We start from the raw sequence: 23,641 nt of genomic DNA on the forward strand, positions 1-23,641 counted from the left end.
TGGGCCTGCAGCTCACTGCCGTGGTGCCCGCGCACTGTGTGAGGAAACTCTTTCTCTGCCCAGGTTCCTGCTCCCCCTGGGTGGGGAAAGAGTTTTCTCACACAGTGCGCGGGCGCCACAGAAGTGAGTTGCAGGCCCGCAATGGGCGGCCGTCACGGCACCCGGGGGCGGACCACCCCCCTTTAAGTACGCTACTGTATGTTATATACAAACAGAAAACCAATAGCCATTTTAAGGTGTATCTCACTTAATTCATAATGCATCTTACTTATAGATTTGGCGCTCTGCCCCCCTAGAATGCCATTCTACCCCCCCCACTCTGCTCCACTGATATGCTTTATGCCCCCAGATATACAACTCTGCCCCCACAGATATGCCTCTCTGGTCCCCAGATTTGCCGCTGTGCCTTCTGATATGCTTTATGCCCCCCAGATATGCCACTCTGCTCCCCTGATATGTCACTCTGCCCTCAGATATGCCACTCTGTTCCCCTGATATGCTTTATGCCTGTTTTACACCATTAACTACAACCTTCTGCCTCCTATCACTCAACCATTGGCTTATCCATTCAACTAGTCTGGTATCCATACCCATAGACTGCAATGTATTTATAAGTCTTTTATCGGGGACAGTGTCCAATGCTCTACTAAAATCTAGGCTATATCAACAGCTCCTCTCTGCAGTGGCGGAACTACCGGGGTCGCAGGGGTTGCGACTGCGACCGGGCCACGGCGGCAGGGGGGCCCAAGCCAAGGGGCCGCCCGAAATCGGGCAGGGGCGTCCAACATGTGGCCCGCGGGCCAAATGCGGCCCACGAGACCTCGAGGTGCGGCCCGCGTAAGATCGGCAGCCAGGGCAACCGATCTTACGCGAGCCGCACCTCAAGCCCTGCTACTTACTTGTGGGAGGGTCTTCTGGACTGCACAGAGGAAGCGGAGTTCACGTGACATCCTACTTCCTCTGTGCTTTAGCAGAGAAGGCAGAGGGAGGCCGCGCCCCCTGCTGAAGTCTGTGAGCGGCATCGAGGAGCTGCAAGGCAGGTAAGGGGGTGGGGAGGATGTTTGAATGAGTGTGTGTGATTGAGGGAATGAATCTGTGAATGAATGATTATATGAATAAATGAGTGTGTGTGTGTGTTAGCATGGATGTGTAAGTGCTGGAACCTAGGCATGATGGGACTGTGATTGCTGTTAGCAATCACACTCCTATCATGCCAAGTCAGCCAGTACATGCTGAAACCTGGTCAGCTGCCCCCCTTGTGTAGTGATGCTGCCACCAGTATGGGGTCTGCACTTACAGCCACCCTGTACCAGCATGTACTGACTGACTTGACATGATAGGAGTGTGATTGCTAACAGCAATCACAGTCCCATCATGCCTAGGTTCCAGCATTTACTGGATGGATGTGTAAGTGCTGGAACCTAGGCATGATGGGACTGTGACTACTGTTAGCAATCACACTCCTATCATGCCAAGTCAGCCAGTACATGCTGAAACCTAGCTAGCTGCCCCCCTTGTGTAGTGATGCTGCCAGCAGTATGGGGTCTGCACATCACTTACAGCCACCCTGTACCAGCATGTACTGGCTGACTTGGCATGATAGGAGTGTGATTGCTAACAGCAATCACAGTCCCATCATGCTGTCACGGACTGGGTCCAAGCTGATGGCTGGAAGGACCCAGTGCGCCCGATGGTTGTTTGCAGGAGTCTCGATGCAGTAGCGGAGTCTGGGGCAGGACCTGGTGCAGGGTGACCACACTCGCCCAGACGTTGAGCACCTAGGTAGTGCAGCCAAACACCAGCGCCCTGATATGGCAGCAGATGGAGTCCAGAACAAAACGAATCCTGCAGGTACCCTGGAGCAGGCATGAAGCATATCACATGAGTCACGTGCTGGATGCTGCAGGCTGGGAGAATGGAAGCTAAGTAAAGGGTTAATGTAGCAGACACAAAACAAGCAAGAGAAAGGGAGACCAGGCAAGAAACATGATATAGGATATACACGAGAAGTGGCAAGAAGCATGACATGAATTGAAAGATATAAACAGGCACAAGACAAGGAATAAACATAACCAGACAAGACATACATGTTACAGGGCACAACAAAGGACAGGGAAGAAGGCAAGGAACACAGGGGAAGGAGTGAGGAGCCGGAACCCTCGGACGCTTCTCCTATAAGCAAGGATAGGACATATTAACAGGGACATGGGGAGAGGAGAGAGGAACCGGAATCCTCAGATGATTCAAGGAAGAAGGGCAAAGGTACATAAGAGACAGACAAACATGAATACAGAAACTAGCCTAGGACTACAAGATAACTATTGGAGATTTCGTCACATGATATGGCCATAGTATGCTTAGCCCACCACTACGCCAAAGTACTCCAATGACGGTGGGTCCTAACGCTAATCCCTGCAGACAAAGATACAAAACAAACCACACATGGAAACCAAACACATAGCACTGAGACATACCTTAGACTGCTGACTGCAGACTGAGACAAACAGAACACACAGGTGGGGCACACCTAATAAAGGAAGCAGAGCTGAAGCAAAGAGCAGGAGCAGAAGCAAGGAATGGAAAATAGAACAAAGCAAAAGGAAATCCAGGAATGGATCAAAGCAAAGCAGAGAAACTACAGCAGGACAGATATGCAGCTCCGCAGCCTGGGCAGACCGTGACAGTATCCCCCTCCGAAAAGAGCGGCCTCCGGACGCGAACAGAAACAGCAATAGAAGGAAGGCCCGCCCTCTGACGGGAGAACGGAGGAAACAAGTCAACCCAGGAACCAGCATACAGAGTCCGAAAAACGTAGGAGTCCTTCGATGACCAGCACTGCCGCTAGTAGACAAATCTCCTCCAAAAACAGGAAACAGAATGACTGTACAGGATTGAGGAAGTAGTCTCTAGCTGACATTTAGGGCCAGACAAAGGCAAGGTAGATAAGCCACTTGACAAGGCAGACACGGCAGGTAACCCACTTGCTGGGCAGACACGACTGGTACAGGTTCAGGCACGGGTTCAGGTTCAGACAACAGGTTGCCCACTTGCAGGGCACACGGCAGGTTGCCCACTTGGAGAATACTCGACCAAGGTAGCCCGGATGCAGGCACTCATACTGGGAGTCCATAGTGGGTCGCTGGCCGCAACTCAGGAAACCCTCTTTCAGGGTACACGGCGGGTTGCCCGCTTGGAGAATACTCGACCAGGGTAGCCCGGATGCAGGCACTCATACTGGGAGTCCATAGTGGGTCGTTGGCCGCAACTCCGGAACATGACAGGAAGCCCACCGGAAGGGGCAAGCTTGGCAGGAAGCCCACCGGAAGGGGCAAGCTTGGCAGGAAGCCCTCTGGAAAGGGCACGCTCGGTAGGAAGCCCTCTGGAAAGGGCAAGCTTGGTAGGAAGCCCTCTGGAAAGGGCAAGCTTGGCAGGAAACCCTCTGGAAAGGGCACGCTCGGTAGGAAGCCCTACGGAAAGGGCTCACACATCAGGAAACCCTACGGAAAGGGCACGCTCGGTAGGAAGCCCTATGGAAAGGGCTCACACATCAGGAAACCCTACGGAAAGGGCACGCTCAGTAGGAAGCCCTATGAAAAGGGCTCACACATCAGGAAACCCTACGGAAAGGGCACGCTCGGTAGGAAGCCCTATGGAAAGGGCTCACACATCAGGAAACCCTACGGAAAGGGCACGCTCGGTAGGAAGCCCTATGGAAAGGGCTCACACATCAGGAAACCCTACGGAAAGGGCACGCTCGGTAGGAAGCCCTACGGAAAGGGCTCACACATCAGGAAACCCTACGGAAGGGGCGAGCTTAGGAGGAAGCCCACCGGAAGGGGCGAGCTTAGGAGGAAACCCCTTTTGATGGGGTGCACACGATTGGAAACCCCTTTTGATGGGGTGTACACAACAGAAAACCCCGTTTGGTGGGGTGCATGATAGATAGCCCTCTGGCCGGGCTGGAATGCTGCAGACAGGTACGGAGGCCCACTGGAAGGGCAGACGGATACGGAGGCCCACTGGAAGGGCTGACGCTGCAAACTACACTCCGCGAACTCCTGGCCTTTTACCTGCGGCCATATGTCACGGACTGGGTCCAAGCTGATGGCTGGAAGGACCCAGTGCGCCCGATGGTTGTTTGCAGGAGTCTCGATGCAGTAGCGGAGTCTGGGGCAGGACCTGGTGCAGGGTGACCACACTCGCCCAGACGTTGAGCACCTAGGTAGTGCAGCCAAACACCAGCGCCCTGATATGGCAGCAGATGGAGTCCAGAACAAAACGAATCCTGCAGGTACCCTGGAGCAGGCATGAAGCATATCACATGAGTCACGTGCTGGATGCTGCAGGCTGGGAGAATGGAAGCTAAGTAAAGGGTTAATGTAGCAGACACAAAACAAGCAAGAGAAAGGGAGACCAGGCAAGAAACATGATATAGGATATACACGAGAAGTGGCAAGAAGCATGACATGAATTGAAAGATATAAACAGGCACAAGACAAGGAATAAACATAACCAGACAAGACATACATGTTACAGGGCACAACAAAGGACAGGGAAGAAGGCAAGGAACACAGGGGAAGGAGTGAGGAGCCGGAACCCTCGGACGCTTCTCCTATAAGCAAGGATAGGACATATTAACAGGGACATGGGGAGAGGAGAGAGGAACCGGAATCCTCAGATGATTCAAGGAAGAAGGGCAAAGGTACATAAGAGACAGACAAACATGAATACAGAAACTAGCCTAGGACTACAAGATAACTATTGGAGATTTCGTCACATGATATGGCCATAGTATGCTTAGCCCACCACTACGCCAAAGTACTCCAATGACGGTGGGTCCTAACGCTAATCCCTGCAGACAAAGATACAAAACAAACCACACATGGAAACCAAACACATAGCACTGAGACATACCTTAGACTGCAGACTGCAGACTGAGACAAACAGAACACACAGGTGGGGCACACCTAATAAAGGAAGCAGAGCTGAAGCAAAGAGCAGGAGCAGAAGCAAGGAATGGAAAATAGAACAAAGCAAAAGGAAATCCAGGAATGGATCAAAGCAAAGCAGAGAAACTACAGCAGGACAGATATGCAGCTCCGCAGCCTGGGCAGACCGTGACACATGCCTAGGTTCCAGCATTTACTGGATGGATGTGTAAGTGCTGGAACCTAGGCATGATGGGACTGTGACTACTGTTAGCAATCACACTCCTATCATGCCAAGTCAGCCAGTACATGCTGAAACCTAGCTAGCTGCCCCCCTTGTGTAGTGATGCTGCCAGCAGTATGGGGTCTGCACATCACTTACAGCCACCCTGTACCAGCATGTACTGGCTGACTTGGCATGATAGGAGTGTGATTGCTAACAGCAATCACAGCGAGCACAGTCCCATCATGCCTAGGTACCAGCATTTACTGGTTGCCTGGGTATGATAGGAGTGTGATTGCTGTTAGCAATCACACTCCTATCATGCCAAGTCATATTGCTAATTTTGTCCAATTGTGTGTTACCTACTTTTATTAAAAATGTGAGTTTTTATTATTATTTTTAAAGGTGGGGGTCATTTTCGGTTTTGGCTAAGTGAACCCTGAATGTTTTGGTCCAGAATTTTCATTTTAGTTCATCCCTAGAATAAATCTAGGGAATCCTGAATCTGTAGTCGCAAAACTTTCTAGGCCCAGAAATCAGTGAGAGGAAGAGTAAAGGTTTTGTGTCGTTTTACTTTATTTTAATCTGCATATTTTATGAAAGGCCATATTTTTTGTCACAGTGAAAAATGAGTGCGGCCCACGCACGTATACAATTCTGATGAAGTGGCCCACTGCAGAAAAAACTTGGACACCCCTGGATTATGCCCTTTGTACATGCGCCCCTTTTTCTTAGATTTTTTTACAGATATGATTCAATATGTAAATTGAATTTGTTGAATTTGTTGAAAAAAAATTGTTGGGTAAAAATCATGTTTTTTTTGGGGGGGTGGGGGTCCCTTAACAGATTCTCGCACCCGGGCCCTGAGGCGTCTAGTTACGCCCCTGCCTCTCTGGTCTATTATCTTGGTTACCCAGTCAAAAAAATAGATTAAATTAGTTTGACAAGATCTTCCTGTAGTAAACCCTTGCTGTTTCTGATCATACATATGATCATATGTCCTTTAGCATGGGTTCCATTAATTTTCCAACTACTGATGTAAGGCTTACTGGTCTATAGTTGACCGCACTGCCTTTTTTTGTGCAGCGGTACTATGGCTGCCAGCTTCCAGTCCTCTGGAACTATTCCTGTCATTCGTGACTGTTTAAATAGATCTGCTAGTGGTTTTTGCCAGGACACCTCAAAGCTCTTTCAGTAATTCTGGGTGTATACCACTAGGTCCCATTGATTTGTCTGCTTTTACTTTGGAAAGTTCAATTAGATCTTCTTCCTCTGTAAACACAGCTGTGTCACATGTCACCCCATGTCTCTTGGCTAACAAGGGTCCCAAACAGTCATCTTCCTGTGTAAAAACAGAACAGAAGTATTTATTTAAGCAGCTAGCTTTTTATCCTCATTTGCATAATTCCCTTTATTTGTCTTTACTTTAAAGACTGTTTCATGTGTTTTCCATGGGGTAGGAATATGCCATGTGTGTAGTTATTAGCAAAAGTACCCTTTAATTTGAGACTGTAATGTCTGAAACTTCTGGGTTCTGTAAGAGTTACTAATTAAAATGGACAGTGTAATGTCCCTGACACCTCACCAAAAGAGAATGCATATTAAAGTACTCTACTTCCCTTAGGAAGAAGCTGTAAATACAGAGCTGCAGATACATTTTGCAAGAGAGATACCATGGAAATTGTTATGACGCTCATTATGAACCACAATGATATTCCAATTCATCCCAAAAGGTGCTCAGTGAGGTTAAGTTCAGGGCTCTGTGCAGGCCACTCAATTGTTCTCCACAGCAAACTCATCAAACTATGTCTTTATGGACCTTGATTTGTTTACAAGGACACAGCCATGCTGGAACAGGAAAAGGCCTTTCCCAAACTAGTGCCACAAAGTTGGAACTATGCAACTGTCTAAATGTAACTTCATGCTGTAGAATTACCATTACCCTTCACTGGAAGTAAAATGCCTAGCCCAAATCCTGAAAAACTACCCCAGTCCATTATCCCTCCTCCACCAAACTTTACAGTAGGCGCTATGCATTCTGGTAGGTAGTATTCTCTTGGCATCAGCCAAACCCAGATTGGTCCATCAGTCTTCCAGCGTGTTTCATCACTCCAGATAACTAATTTCCACTTCTCCAGAATCCAGTAGCAGGTTGCAGCTGCTCGGTCATGGAAACCTACCGTATTTGCTCGATTATAAGACGACCCTGATTATAAGACGACCCCCCAAAATCTGAATATTAACTTATGAAAAAAAGAAAAAGCCTGAATATAAGACGACGAAATATTTTGTTTCTATTTCCTTTTTTTTTTTTCAACCTGCCCCCCCAGTTATGCACATCTGCCCCAGGCTTGCCACTCTGCCCCAGAAATGCCTTATACCCCATATATGCCACTGTGCCCCATGATATGCCTTTTAACCCTCTAAATGCCACTGTGCCCCATGATATGCCTTTTGACCCCCAATGTGCCACTCTGCCTCCAGAAATGCCTTATACCCCTATATGCCACTCTGGCATTTAGGGGGTTAAAAGGCATATTATGGGGCAGAGTGGCATATAGGGAGGTAAAAGGCATTTCAGGAGGCAGAGTGGCATTAAAGGGGTTAAAAGGCATTTCACAGAGCACTCTGCCTCCAGAAATGCCTTACACCCCCATTTAACACTCTCTCCCCCTCCCTCCTCTAAACTTACCGGTGCTTCTGAGTTGGGGGGGGCACGCGCATAACACAGGAGGATCCAGATCCCCTGCATCTGAGTCCCCGGTGCTTAGTCCGGGAAGCGTGTAGAGCTCTACACGCTGCCCGGACTAAGCACCGGGGACTCAGAAGCACCGGTAAGTTGGAGGGGGGGGCATAACACAGGAGGATCCAGGTCCCCTGCATCTGAGTCCCCAGTGCTTAGTCCGGGAAGCGTGTAGAGCTCTATGCGATTGTATCGTGTAGAGCTCTACACGCAGCCCGGACTAAGCACCGGGGACTCAGAAGCACCGGTAAGTTGGGGGGGGCATAACACAGGAGGATCCAGGTCCCCTGCATCGCTGCGGGGGATCTGGATCTTAGTCTCAAAATCAGACCTATTTGAGGTCTGATTATAAGACGACCCTGATTATAAGACGAGGGGTATTTTTCAGAGCATTTGCTCTGGAAAAAACCTCGTCTTATAATCGAGCAAATATGGTATTTCATGAGGCTCCTGACACACAGCACAGTATATGTGCATTGGTCTGTATGTGTAAGTGTGCGTGTTAGTGTGTATGTGTATTTGTAAGTCTCCCCCCCCTCCCGAGTTTATGGGTCTGAAAAAATCTGACCCTCCACACCAACAAAGGTGGACAGCAGGAGATATTCAGACCTTCACTTTGATCAATGGAATTATGGAAGAACTATACATTCTCTTGGTAGTCTTTCAATGAGTCACAGTCTACAGTCTTAGTGGTTAAAAAATATGTCACGTTATCTCCTGTGTCAACCCTGGTAAAAAGGTCTATCCGAGTAAGGGAAGCTGGATTGAAAGCATTTTTCTCCACTGCTGCTTAAAAGTTGTTGGGAGAATGATACAACTTTAAAGCTACAGAGCTATTCAATGGTAATAGCAACTGCCCTACACCCATGTTTCAAAAAGTTAAAATTTCTACTTTATTGTGTTAGAGTGTGTGTTAGTGTATTGTATGAGCATGTGTGTTTGTTAGTTAAGCATGTGTGTGTGTACATGGTTAGCATGTGTGTTACCATATACTGTTATATTATGTGTGTTAATGTAGTGTGTGTGTCAGCTTATGGTTTTAGAGTATATGTGTGCTCAGGCCAGGACACAATACCTTTTACGTTTGCTCTCACTGATTTCTGGGCCTGAAGTGACTAGAAATTCAGGAGGGCGTTTTATCTCTGGATAAGTAAAAATTAAATAGTTCAATTTATTCCTACAGAAAGTAAAGGGCCAGAAAACAGATGACTAAATACACACCAGGATACACAGAAACAAAAGTTGGAATACAGCACTCAGTAGTGACATGATGCACAAGCCAGGGTACCACCAAGTCCTTCAATAAATCCACACCAGGACAGGCTCTGCCACCTAGACACACACACAAGGAAAGACACTGCCACACCGACACCCAAACACACACACACCAGGACAGGCTCTGCCACGCTGACACTCAAACACAAACACCAGGACAGGCTCTGCCACACTGACACCCGCATCCGGAGAGTTTCCATGGACGGTTTCCCTTTGGTATTGATTTATGTGATGGCCGCACCTGGCCATCTTGTGTATTGATGCCGCCAGCCCCCTCGTGTTTTTGTGCACTCCAGAGAGCCCCCCATTGTGTATTTATGCCCCCAGCCAGCCCCACATTGTATATTTATCCCACCAGACAGCCCCACTTTAGTATTCATTTATGTGATGCCCCAGCCAGCACCGCTTGTGTATTGCCCCAGCCAGTCCCCCTTTAGTATCAAATCAGATCTGGCAAATCAGATCTGGCACCTACACACGGAAGTTTTTATAAGGCCAGGGCCCATAGTCAGTAGGGAGGAGGCTAGTCATCAGCCCCCTCCATAAGCCCCAGTGACAGGAAGGTTCCGTCACAGTGCTTGAGCAATTTTTCATTTTAAAATTATTTTTTGATTATTATTTTTTGTAACTAGACTTAGTTATTAATTTTTCATATTTTTATTTTTTAAAACTATTTTTATTTTTTAAATATTTTAGCGGAGGAAATGCAGTTTTTCACTTTGATATCTATTTGTGATCACAGTGTTGCATTGCTGATCACAGTACCTGTAATTAGCCAGCAGGGGGAAGCTCATCAGAGGTTTCAGGAGGGTCTGGATAGATTGTTATTTCCTGTCCTGACACTGCCCACAGATTATTATTATTGTGGTGTAACTGGGGCTTGCATTGTTACACACGATCGGTTAGCAGGAACCTAGCGAAGCTGGCTCCCGCTGATAGGGACCCCAGACTGTCGAATCCACCCTGATCTCCCATGTATCAGCAACAAAACAACCTCCTTAGTGTGAAAACCATAGGATGTACTATTACGTCTTCTGTTATCTAGAGCCTGTTTTATAGGACGTAATACCATGTCCTATAAAAGATCACAAACCGGTTACATTTGTATGGTAGTTGAAAGTGAATAGGTTTGAAGTGGGTGTGACCAGGTGAGTACCCAGGTATGGTGTTTAGAGTTTGTGTGTAACGGATGGTGTTAGACCAACTAAGGACACAATCTGTAGGGGGCACATATTTCTCTGCACTCGTCTGCAAATATCACTGCAGGGACATCAGGTACTCCTGCAGGCTTCGACTGATGCAAGTGGCCCAGCTTTGATATGAGGAGGAAAGCCACAAGCATGCAAGTAGGTTAAAAAGCAGCAGAGTAAGAGTATACAGCTACTAATACCATATTACATAACCATAGTACATAACTAATATGTTCTAATTTATATATGTATGTATATATACGTGATGCTGTTAGCAATGGGAGGGCCTGCAGCACACTAGGGACAACCTTTTTCTAGCCACCGCAGAGCAAGTGTGGGCATTTGACCAGTTCAGTGATGGCCGCCACGGGTAAGGGGATGGGCTAACTGGTATTTGTACGCCCCTTAGCTATTGCGTCGCTACCCATCGTGCATCGGAACGTTATATATTGTTCTTCCTTACGTCCTGCCTGGCTCCATTTTACACAAAGCTCCTACTTGATATTAAGATGGCGTCTAGCGCTTTGATTAAAGTGAAAATCCAGCGAAACCTCCCCAAGAAAGAGGAGGCTTCCCCCGGAGGTACAACCGGGAGCAACGGCACGGTTGAAGACAACAAGGAAACGCAAGCGTCAGGGTGAGGAGATGGAATATGCCCCATAGTAGAGTGTTGGTGGCAGTAGGCCGCAGGACGCGGGTATATAGTGTATGCTGCTTTTGTATGCTGTTGCTCAATCACTTCCCTTTTATGGCTCATTTTTTCCCGATGTGTTCGTGGAATTGGCATAGGGCATGCCATACACTACTAGCCGGTCGTGTGGTAATTTTCTTGCCGCCAAATTATTATCCCAGTCTTCGTTGATAAGCATAGGATAGTTATGTTATAGGCTAAATGACTACTACCTGTACTAAGTGCATATTACCTGCCACACAGTTGTGCTGTTAATCAATGATAAGGTATCGGATACTTAAAAGTATACTTTGTGCCGCAGTGGAGATTCTGCACCTTTATCTCTGCAAGTGCGTTTTTTTTTTTACTCGGAGCCATATTATAAAGCTTTAAGTTGGGGCCTCTTTCATGATTAAATTAATATTAAATGTGGCCACTGTGTTCACCTGATTTTGTATCTTATATAATGCTTCTTAATGAGCTATGTAGTTTGCTCTATTTTTACCAAAAAGTTAAGTACTAGGTTTTATAGTATAGTTATTGATGTCAAGTGTTTCATTTTGGCACCACTCATGTTCATGGATGAGTTTTATTTATATTTGTTTTCCCCCTTTTCAGTGACTCCGGGCAGACTCAACAAAATGATAAGCGCAAGGACAAAGTTGCTAAGAAAACTAACAGATTTGAGCCTTATAACCCACAAAAGCGTTTCCGAGCTTTCATCTCTAATATTCCATTTGATGTTAAGTGGCAGGCTCTTAAAGACCTTGTTAAGGAAAAAGGTAATGGTTGTCAAGCAGACTTTGAAGTCTGCTGCCTTCACTCTTCCCCTTCTCCTAGTCACTTTATGTTTTTGAGGCATGTTTTGATTTCATTTGGTACTTTGCCCTCTGGATTTCTGCATTTGTCGAGTTAAATACTTGGGCTGGTTATCGGCCTCAGTGTGGTACTTCTGCAATGTTGTGGTTGTGTATTTGGTTTAGGATTGCCAGTGTAAGCTCCTAGTAATGGGTACATCGCCTGTTGATTATTTTAATTGATAAATTGTTAGTTTTGTCTTCAACATGGTCAGAATGTAGCACTGTTAGTTTGGTTGTGTTCTCTATTTTCTTCTTCACACCTAGTGCTCCAAGTTCACCATTTACCAGTTGAATGTTTTATACAATGCAAAAGTCACAGGTGGTTGTTTGGCACAGAACTATACATCTCAGTGTTCTGGACCCCTGGTATGCCAGAAGTATTCAGGGTTCCTGTTGGCTCATTACTTGAGTCTTTTATGTCTTCTGCTTGTTGTAGAGCTTATATGTTGTGCTCATGGTGCCACAGATATGATTAACCTTTCCAGCCTGAACAATTCTTGTTTTTGTAAGATTAAAAAAGCTACAGAAATTAAAGGCACTTGTTTAAAATATAATGCGCTTAATGTAGCGCTACAGCGGAGAGAGGCTGGTTGTTGACAGAGGGCTTATTTCTCAGACGAAAATGTGGGATTTCATCAGTAAAAACTAGCCTGACGTATAGTAAATGTGATTGGGTAGTTAGTGTGCTAAAGCTGAATGTAACTAATTTTGATTTGTGTGGTCAAGGCCAGGCTCTGTGTATAGATAATTGTTGTATCTATAATATATTACACACTAGCGGATGTCTGTCGTTAAAATGGGTAGGTGTCTCACCCTAGAGCGATCCAGGTCTGCAGTTTATCGCTGTTCTGTCTGAGGCTGCCACAACCGCTTTACAGACAGAGCATGATGCTGTTTTTTTCATATGTATAACACACATTCACAGCTGACTTTCAGTTGCAAATGGCTGTTTAGTCAGTTTAAATTTTACTTCCTTAAGTATGTAATTGTATATCTTCCGTCCGGACTGGTTCTCACAGGCTGTGTGTGTAGTCCTGTTAGGATCTGTCTATGCCTTGGTTCTTTAAAAAAAAAAATCTGGATTTTGTTGGCAGGACCAAATTTAAAAGTGTGCAGTGCAAATTAATTTTTTTTTTAAAAAAAACTGCCTTTTTGGCGTTAATTAATTTTTTTATATTTTTTTGGTATTCTTTTACTTGTGTATGGACTAATACTTGGGGTTTATGTCAACGTCTGGTGTTAAACTTTGTGTATTTTGGCACTTGGAGAGTGTACGCAGCTTGTACATAAGGCATAAAACTGCCTGACTTACATGATGCCAAATTTGCTATGGTAGTTTGTCATAAGTATGGAGTTGCTATTTATTCTTCACATTGTTCTAATTTATTAAACTGAAGCCTTTCTTCTCACTGGTAAGATGTCTTTTTGTCTTAATGTTCGATATAGCCCTGGTACAACCGACTGCTGGTACTGGAATCCACATGGTACATAGCTTGCCTTAAGCACATGGATGGATGAGCAACACAGTAGCTGCAGCTAAACTACAATGCTATCTGGTAGAAACCACTTCACAGCGCTTTAATGCGATACAAGTCTGCAATGAACTTTTTGTATAATTTCTGCAGTCACATGGGCATGGTGAGGGTGAAAGCAAATAGCTACCAAGTAGAAGAGCGTAGTTATTTTTGCTGTAAAAAAAAAAACCTACTCTGCTTGAAACACCCACGCCAAAGTGCCCCTTTAAAAGCGGTCACACGCCTTCAGTACTTGTTCTAATTTAATTTGGACTGCCGTGCCATGCAGACAAGGCTACTTTTTGCTGATTATTTCTGCTGTGCAAACCTGCCTACCCACGCAGATAGTTGTAATGTTTGTTCCCACCCCCCCTTAGTGTGTCTACCTCATTGCAACTGCAATAATTACCCCTGTACTGAAGGAAGAAATTTGACGTCGATTTTTGATGTCTATACCGGAAATGGTGTTCTACAGTGGTCAATACATATATAGAGAGAGTTTTTCTGTTATTGCAGCTGGGTTTAAAGGCGTTATGAATAGGAATTGATAAATTTCAACAATCGTGAACCAAAACATATTTCTCAGCTTGACTGCACACTTTTAAAACCTACTTGTTGGTGTAGTGAAGTCTCCGGGCTTTCTCAAAGGCTCATGCTCAAGGTTGTTGTTGACTTGTTCTAAATTCCCATTGTTTTCTTGGCTTTTCTCCCATGGTATGTGTCGTCTGGAATCTGATTTGTAGTTGGTGAGGTAACATACGTGGAGCTCTTAATGGACGATGAAGGAAAGTCAAGGGTAAGTCACTGAGAGATCCCCTTTCTACGGAATTATGACTTCACGTGGTACCAATGGGGCGCCGTCTATTTGGGTAGACTGGGTTGTGACTAGATTTTATTTTTTATTTTTGTAAATGTCTGGGTGGGAGTCTTTGGAACACTTGTTTTGCAAGATTTCAAGGAATTTTAGCTGGTTGCAGTTGCCTTGTTCTGGAATTCACATGGAGCAAAAACATATACGTGATGAGATTTGTCTGTTATCTTATATTCTGTTCTTGCTGTGGCCAAGTTTAATTCAAGTCCTCCTCAATTGTGACTTGTGCAGAGAGCAGAAACAATGAGCTTCCAACACTTGTGATTTAGTTCAAAATCTGCCAATGTTTTTTTTATATGGCCTTTTACTTTCTCCTGGTATGTTAGTATTATATATTAAGAGTAGCCTGTTGTTTCTTGGGGTTTTTCTACACGTTAATTTGAAAAGTTCAATCTTGTCGTACCTAAATCCTGTTGTGGCTGTAATGTTTGAAGTGAGTAGTGGAAATAATCGACTGTTCCCCTCATTCTGGCTACCAACAATTATATTTTGTACTATATTATAACTGTTCTAACATTGTTTTTCTTTTTATTCCATTTCCTGTGCATGTCTCCTGCTCAGGGGTGCGCGTAAGTATCCTATTTTTACGTTGTATTGTGTTTTGTTTTTTGTTTTTTTACCAAGTCCTTACTAATAATGACATTTTCTTAATAAGTGCTGTTGAGTTTAAGCTGGAGGAGAGTATGAAGAAAGCTGTGCAAGTTCTCAACAAGCATGTTATGAATGGGAGACCCTTGAAAATTAGAGAGGTATGTTTTTGTTTTTATTGGTGAAGACATATCCCCCACTCTTAAAATACTGTTGGCAAAATCTTTAATGGTTATTTGGCATAAAGAGTATTAACTTCCATGCCCAATTTCTTTCCTATTCAAAGAAATATAAAAATAAAAATCTGGATTTGTCTACACAAGTGATTTCACTGACATTTTACCCTGGTAAGAGTTTTTTTTAGTTGTAATGGTGTTCAGTTCAATTACCTCATCTATACCAAAACTCTTCAGTGTTAGGCCTGCAGCACTTCATTGTTCAATAGAACTGTATTACTACAAAGTACTCCAGTACTCCTTTTGTGAGAAGCATAGCTCTGAACGATGGAGCCAGTTCTAGGTGATAAGATCCATTTAACATGGTAGACTTGTACCTGTTAGTACCACTTGCAAATTGTGCTATGAAAAATATAAGCTAAGATTGTCATGAGTGATTAACGGTTTTCCATAATTTCCTCTAGGATCCACATGGGGAACGTTCAAGAAGAGCAGCACAAGGTGTCTTTGGTCCAGGTCCCATGGGTATGGGGGGTCCGGGTCCCATGGGTATGGGGGGACCGGGTCCCATGGGTATGGGTGGACCGGGTCCCATGGGAATGCCTGCTCCCATGGGAATGGGTGGACCTGGCCCTATGGGCATGGGGCCTGGACCATCTAGAGCCAACATGAACATACCACCCAGTATCCTTAATAACCCAAACATTCCTGGAGATGTTATCCATGCCTTACAGTCAGGAAGACTTGGCAGCACGGTGTTTGTAGCCAATGTAAGTGTTAACGATGTTATGTATTGAGGGTGAAAGTAAAAAAAAAAAAAGCATAATTTAAGTTGTTGTGCCCCTTGCGACTGGCAGTAAATTAGATTAGCGTTCCACCATTCTACATAAAGCACTTTTCACACATGAACACAAAACCTACTTTTAATATTGGAGGGGTCTGTTTTTTATGCATTGCTTCTGTTGAGGTCCACAGTAATATTAAAATCACAGCACAAGGTGTCTGACAATGCGGTTAGGCTGAATTTAAGGCTCTTTTAAATTTTACAAGAGAAACTGCTTGCATCACAGCAAAGTCAGTAGCTACGATGTAATTTATCAGGTATTAATGTATCATTGAGGTAAACCCCCCTCCATTTACAAACTTGATTCTCCTAGAAACATACTTACCGTATTGGCTCGGATATAGGCCGCCCCCGTATATAGGCCGCACCCTAAAAGTTTGGTGCTTTTTTAAAGAAAAAGTTTTCTTCTTTAAAAAAGCACCAAAAAAAACATGCTGCCACTCTGTCCCCCCCCCGAGATATACTGCCACTGTCCTCCCTCCCCGATATACGCTGCCGCTGTCCTCCCTCCCCGAGATACGCTGCCGCTGTCCTCCCTCCCCGAGATACGCTGCCGCTGTCCTCCCTCCCCGAGATACGCTACCGCTGTCCTCCCTCCCCGAGATACGCTACCGCTGTCCTCCCTCCCCGAGATACGCTACCGCTGTCCTCCCTCCCCGAGATACGCTACCGCTGTCCTCCCTCCCCGAGATACGCTACCGCTGTCCTCCCTCCCCGAGATACGCTACCGCTGTCCTCCCTCCCCGAGATACGCTACCGCTGTCCTCCCTCCCCGAGATACGCTACCGCTGTCCTCCCTCCCCGAGATACGCTACCGCTGTCCTCCCTCCCCGAGATACGCTACCGCTGTCCTCCCTCCCCGAGATACGCTACCGCTGTCCTCCCTCCCCGAGATACGCTACCGCTGTCCTCCTCTGCCGACCCCCCCCCCTCCCCCGACTTACCGGAGCAGACTCCCGGGTGTCTTGCGGGGCCGACGGGGGACATCTACGCAATACAACTTCCGGTGCCGGCACCGGAAGTTGTATACGCGGATTGCGTAGACGTCCCCCGCCGGCCCCGCAAGGCACCCGGGAGTCTGCTCCGGTAAATCGGGGGAGGGGGGGGTCGGCAGAGGAGGACAGCGGTAGCGTCCTCCTCTGTGGGAAGTGCTGGCAGGGGAGGCTGTCTGAGCGTATCAGAGTAATGATACAGGTCCCCTGCACTGCATGGCCCGGGCGTCGGGCGCTAGACCCCGAATATAGGCCGCATATAGGGGGTAAAGTGCGGCCTATATTCGAGCCAATACGGTATATGGCCCTATGGTATGAACAAATGTATTTTTCACAACTGTTAAAATGTGCACAACACTTTTACATTGATACTCTATCTTCTAGCTTGATTACAGTGTTGGGTGGAAGAAACTCAAGGAGGTATTTGGCATAGCTGGTACTGTTGTGCGTGCAGATGTATTGGAAGACAAGGATGGAAAGAGCAGAGGAATTGGCACAGTCACCTATGAGCAGCCAATTGAGGCTGTGCAAGCTATTTGTATCCTTTACGACTGAACAGTCCTTCAGGTTCTGTAACTGCTGGGCCCATTCTGATTCTAGAGGGGGGGGGAATCTGACTATACAGACTTTTTTTTGTTCCATAAAGGGTAAACAAACTCATCTTGCGTGAATACATAAGTAAACATGTTTTTTGTTAAATGCGAAACGGTTAAGTGGTATTTCTGAATACAAAATTAACTTTACATTTCCTTGACTAGTGATGCTTAAGCAATGTTTAATGCCCAGCTGCTGTTTGACAGGCCTATGATGGTGAAAATGGTAAGGGCTTTTTTTTTTTTTTTTTTTTTTTTTTTTTTTTTTTTTTAAGACCATGATCATTAACCAGCCTTTTTGCATTATGCCATTCTACTATTTCCAGAATACTGAAGCTACAGATTAATCTTTTAGACTGTTTCCTGATGTTACTCAGATCAGTGACTCAATGTGCTACAGTGTGGCTTATTTAATATTCATAAGTTGCCCATAGGCTTTATTGCTTACTGGATTTGTAGTCAGATGTTTTTAAAAAAATGTTTATGCATTCTACAAATGTAATGGCAGTATTGAGGTACCATGTTCCTTCTCTCTGGCCTCCAATCAGTTTTTAACTGTTTTTTTGTATATGAAACAGTGACGTAAGATGTAATGGCACGGACTAAAACATATATGTAATTGATTTCCTGTCAAGAATACAACTATTTTTGTAGGCATATTGTAATTGCTTTGAGTTGAAACTTTTAAATATTTGTACATTCTACCTCTATCTGGCTCTCGGCAACTTAATGTGGTTTGCAACTCTGACCAACAAAAGAACATTTCAATATATAAACACTACATCTAGAAAATGAATTGTTTGAAATTTAACTTAATTTGCTAGATGACTAAAGGCTACCCATATAAATACTATACTTGTATGAGTGTAAAATCACAAGGATATATTTTACACATTCATTCTAGAACACATACAAATGGCTAAGATGCAGCTACTTGAAACATTATCCAAAAACTAGCACTTAGTGGAGTTCTCCTTTAATGTGTAATGTTAGTAACTTATGCTGACAAGTTTTCAGGTTGTTTTCTCCTCCTACTCGTAGGATGATAAAGCTATGCCTAAAGGAGACCACTTCTCTGCTGATCGCCCTCCTCAACTTCCACGTAAGTGTAATAGATTTGCACTGCATTTGAATGTAGCGGCATGCACCATACTCTGTAGTGGTGATTCCAATATTCTTTACGAGTAAATACGAACCTGGTTAACCCAGTGCTGGCTCCAAATACCTTTCCAGCATCCTCTAATTTTGGGCATGAAGCTAATTAGGTTTTCTTTAGTACATTGTTTTGATTTTGTTACAGATGGTCTTGGAGGCATTGGAATGGGGCTAGGACCAGGAGGCCAGCCAATAGATGCCAACCATTTGAGAAGTTCAAACATAGGAGGTCCTGGAGGTAAGTATTGGGTTAACACCTGGCAGAGATTGGGAAGGCATTTTGTTTGATGAACCCTTGTAGCACACCTTTCTTGTGTGGAGAAAAGATCATTGGTTATTGTAGTTAATCTCAAATTTTACTAGACTGCAGTAAAGGCAAGAATTTACAGGTTCTGTATTCGTCCTTATTCAAGCCTTTAACACGGGGTGGGTGTGTGTGTGTGTGTGTAATGTGTGTGTGTGTGTGTATATATATATATATATATATATGTATGTATATAAATGTGTGTGTATATATGTATGTATATATGTATGTATATATGTATGTATATATATTATATATATATATATATCTCTATATCTCTATATTGCAATCTTCTATCCTGAGATAGGAGCCCACTGTTCCCACCTTAAATTTATGGTGTATTCCTCTGCACAGAGTTGCCTACATAAACTACATAGTTTGTATTTATGGTGTATTTTTCTGTTGTAGGAATGGATTCCATGGGGTATGGGATGAACAAAATGGGTAAGACTAACTGTTTAATGGTTCTACATATTCTACTGTAATGTGAATTACATGCATTTTGTTTTCTATATATTATATATTATGGATTATGGCTGAGTTTTAATCCATAGAATGTGTAGATTTGGCACAGTAGGAATATTAAACCCTTAAGGTCCTGAGTTTGTTTCTTTAACAATAGACGCACAAAATCACCAAACACTGTAGCATGAGGGCCATAAATGTCACTTGAAGGATCTTAAGCACGTTCCTCAAGGGCAATAATGCTCATTAACACGGATTTGCAGGAATGTGATTTATTTGCACTAAACACAAAGTATCACCATAACAAAATCCTAAAAATAAACCCTTCTCTGGCTAAAGTTTGCTTTGCCTAACTACTCCCTTTGCATGGCTCTGGGAATCTTCCTCAGACAGTACACAATTGGTTCAGGTCTTCATGGCCTTTCCTTACCATGGGAGCACAGAGGAACTTCCTCTCGCCACTGTGTCTGATGTAGTTTTCATGAAAGCCATGGAATGGATCCTGTAAACCCAGGGAGTCTTCCAGGACATGTCCGGTAGGCCATGCTGCGAAAGTCAGCTATAAGTGCACCAGAATAATCTCGCCACATGTTCAAAATGGCATACACAATTGAGGTAAAGACGATAGGGAACTAATGATTAGACTGGATGGTGAGTCAATCTCAGTACACATACAAGGTGAAAACACTATCAATTTAATATACAATTGCAGTCCAACATCTGTTAAAGCAATCAAGGAATCCTGTTTGCAGCCATGTGGCAGCTGTCATTGGGGTTGCAACATGATTACAAAATGTGCCATAAATTAAGACATATGCTTTTATATATTTTAAAATTGATATCCCTTATCCCCTTCTAGGTATTGATGGGCCACCTATTGGCGGAAATGGCAATCTAGGGAGCCTGAGTAGATATGGATCTGGGATGGGCCTTGGAAGGATGAGTACTGGTAAGGACTCCAATTTGTCAGCATCAATGGTCATTCTAGTTAAATAGTTTTTTCTGGAGGCACCCATTTAAGTGCATTAAGTGTTCAAGTTTGGCTTACATGGCATATCTCTCATATTGAAGTGTTTTCCTCCCAGATATCGACCGTGGTTTAGCAGCTGGTTTTGACAGGGGTGAACTGGGTTCCCTGTCTAGAGGCTACAATGATCCACTTGAAAGAGGATTGAGTAAGTGTCTTGTGTTACTAGTCACTAGTAAATACTAATCTTCACTTGCAGTGGTCTGTTTCAATTCTTATACCTTGACACCTGTCAACTTACTTTTAGGCTCTGGAGCCAGCAACCTTGGTGCCAATATTGACCGAATGAGCTCTGCCATTGGGAGAGGTGTTGACAGAGTGGGATCAGACATTGATCGAATGGGACTGGTCATGGATAGGATGGGCCCTAGTGCAGACAGGATTGGGTCTGGAATGGGTTCAGGAATGGGCTCTTTGGGAATGGACATCTCCTCCAGCATTGATAGGATTGTAGCTTCCAGTTTAGACAGGATGAGCACAGGTATGGGCTATGGAGTAGACCGAATGGGCTCTGGTATGGACAGGGTTAGCTCAGGCATAGATAGAATGGGATCCAATTTGGATCGCATTGGCTCTGGTATGGACAGGGTTGGAATAGACCGAATGGGTTCCTCATCAATGGACAGAATGGGATCAGGGTTAGATCGTATGGGCCCAATTATGGATAGATTGCCACCAGTAGACCGTTTAAGTGCCAGCTCACTGGGCAGAGTTGGCTTAGACCGTATTGGGTCCAGCTCTTTGGACAGAATGGGCACTGGGTTAGGAATGAGTACCAGCATGGGGCTGGGAATGGGCTCAAGCTTTGATAGACCAATGGATGTTGACCAAAGCAAGTTTGGGAATAACTTTGGCAGCTCATTCGGAGGCGCAGGAGGTAATCGTCCAGCTGCAGCACCCCGCAAAGGATGTCAAATCTTTGTGAGAAATGTAAGTCTCTTCCCACCATTGTATTTGTTTCTGTTGAACTATGGTCGCCTTTATTATAGGGATCTGTTGAGAACCAAAATATAAAGTATTAATGACCTGCAACAAAAGATTGCAGGTCACACAAGATTCTATAGTCTTATAAAATGTTTCATGGTCAACATTTAGTTTGTCAATATTTATGACCTTTGTCCTGGATTTCTGTGAATTTCTGTCTTCTATTCAACAGTTGTCTTTTGATTGCACATGGAAAATGTTGAAGGACAAATTTAATGACTGTGGTAAGTTAGCAGCTTATATATATCACACACACCCTTCAGTTGTTTGGTTTTATCTGTGAAATCTTGTTGTGGCCAACTGTTTTGGAATGTGGCCTCCATTTTGATATGCACTGTTGCTGATATATATACTTATTTTGATCTAATTTAGATTTTTCCCGTTTGAGTTTTGCAACAGATTTTTGCCATTATGTAAGGGAGGTTTTCAGTATAGCTTACACTCGTGAGTAGAAGCTGCCAACTCCAGACTCCTACCATTTGCTTCACTGCTAGGGACAAATGCTTGTTTATCTGGCCTTTGACTGTAAAACAAAGGGTTTTCATAACCAAAACTTGTTTCGGTCATTCAACATATGTTAAACCATGGTTCCCCTTTTTGTATATCTGATGAGCCCAAGCAAATTATACACTTTGTTCAGGAGAGTGTTTAAAATCATAGAAATAATAAAACATCGGTGATATAAAAAAAATCACAAAATTTGCTTCTGCTATACTGGAAGTGCCACAACTGAACCCCACCTAGATATGCATCACATTTATTTTTTAACTTACAGTGGAAGGGCTAAGGGGGCACTTTGTAAGAAAAAAAAAAATTACACTAGTGCAATATGGCATGAAATCCCCTTTGGGGACCTCAGCTACATTTGTTATGCCAGACTTGTATTTTTAAAGGGGGAGAAACTTTCCTTTTCCTCCCCCTGATTTGTGCTGATCACATTGTGATCCATAGCTATGTATTGCTAGCTGCTATAATTGTCATCAGCCAGCAGGGGGGAGAAATGGGAGAGCCCAGCAGGGCCTGGAAAAATCCTGCTCCAACTCTCCAGTCCTCAAGTGACATTCTGGTGGATGTCGGCATTCCTTGAATGACTGTATGCTGGCTCTTGCCGTGATTGCCGTTACACAACGATCTGTCAGCAGAAGTAGAGTTCAGCCTGATTTACTGTATAGCGACAGGGAGATGTCTCCGCCGCATTTTCCGGACATACCTGTATGTCCCAATAGGCCATATGTACATCCTAAGGTGACTAAATCAATCAAATACACAGTAGTTTTAGTTGTAGCCCAGGTGTCTAATGTAACTTGTATATCTTTTCAGGTCATGTGGTGTATGCAGATATAAAGATGGAAAATGGAAAATCAAAGGGCTGTGGTGTAGTAAAGTTTGAAAGCCCAGAAGTAGCTGAGAGGGCGTGCCGCATGATGAATGGAACTAAACTTGGAGGAAGAGAAATTGATGTCAGGATGGATAGAAATGCTTAGTATGGCCTTAAAATCGTTAATTTTATTAAATGTGAGGTATAACTGTTGGCCTCAGTCAGTTTTTTTTACTACATTTTATTGTGACAAGTGTGCACATTCATAGTTGTGACATTTTGTGGATATCTTTTTGGAAACAATACAAGCTACAAAACAATTTTTGGATGATGTTGCTTTGGAAGTATGCCTGTGTATTTCTGCAATAAACTTCTAGGTGTTTTTTTTAAAAGTGTGGTTTTTCAAAGTGCCAGAACGCCTAAGTGGTTTGAGTTTTTTTTTTTTTTTTTCCTGGCATATAGTGGCAGTACACATGGGTGTTGCTCTTCCTTAGGGACAAGGATCTGAAATACAAAGAGTTAAAACCCTCCCCCTTCTTACCCATAAGACCACACCGGACCAAACGCAGCCAGTTCTTCCTTGTCAGGGACGGACGTGTAGTTTGGTTGGGCACACGGGTTGTGTCCAGGGGGATCCCTCCTCCGATTGCTCCCCGGGTGGTGAGCAGAGTGAGGTAGGAACATCCACATCGGGGGATGTTATGGAACAGAATAAGAGTTCTCTCTTCAAGCCGGCAAGGGAAGGAGCAGTAGCACAGCGGTGGAATGCACACACGGGAGGCGTTGCATTCCGCCGAAGATCTGATCGCGTTACTGAGCATGTGCAGATGCGATCTTCAAGGCACAAAATTTAAATTTAAGCTGTCCAGTCTGACAGCAGTGGGGCTTGTCAGTACTGGATATCCGTGGCACCAACCCCCC

At 44.4% G+C, this 23,641-nt stretch overlaps 1 protein-coding gene across 1 annotated transcript; it reads left to right on the top strand.

Moving 5' to 3' along the window:
* The first annotated feature begins 10,828 nt into the window (after window positions 1-10,828).
* On the top strand, window positions 10,829-23,112 carry HNRNPM (heterogeneous nuclear ribonucleoprotein M). Its single transcript, XM_053463885.1, has 16 exons — window positions 10,829-10,996; window positions 11,648-11,811; window positions 14,147-14,199; window positions 14,836-14,843; window positions 14,930-15,023; window positions 15,503-15,808; window positions 17,259-17,412; window positions 17,644-17,693; window positions 18,509-18,569; window positions 18,768-18,860; window positions 19,335-19,370; window positions 20,251-20,340; window positions 20,477-20,566; window positions 20,666-21,348; window positions 21,575-21,626; window positions 22,723-23,112. The coding sequence occupies exons 1-16, from the start codon at window positions 10,869-10,871 to the stop codon at window positions 22,884-22,886; spliced, it is 2,226 nt and encodes a 741-aa protein (XP_053319860.1). The 5' UTR covers window positions 10,829-10,868; the 3' UTR covers window positions 22,887-23,112.
* Window positions 23,113-23,641: the final 529 nt, after the last annotated feature.

This window comes from Spea bombifrons, chromosome 1 (genome assembly GCF_027358695.1).
Source record: "Spea bombifrons isolate aSpeBom1 chromosome 1, aSpeBom1.2.pri, whole genome shotgun sequence".
NCBI classification, from domain to species: domain Eukaryota; kingdom Metazoa; phylum Chordata; class Amphibia; order Anura; family Pelobatidae; genus Spea; species Spea bombifrons.

Bases quoted from the DNA above. Each gene is read 5' to 3' on its own strand.
- HNRNPM (XM_053463885.1), top strand. From the start codon at position 10,869: ATGGCGTCTAGCGCTTTGATTAAAGTGAAAATCCAGCGAAACCTCCCC. The intron at 20,341-20,476 runs GTAAGGACTCCA...TTTTCCTCCCAG, and splicing joins CCTTGGAAGGATGAGTACTG to ATATCGACCGTGGTTTAGCA. The intron at 20,567-20,665 runs GTAAGTGTCTTG...ACTTACTTTTAG, and splicing joins TCCACTTGAAAGAGGATTGA to GCTCTGGAGCCAGCAACCTT.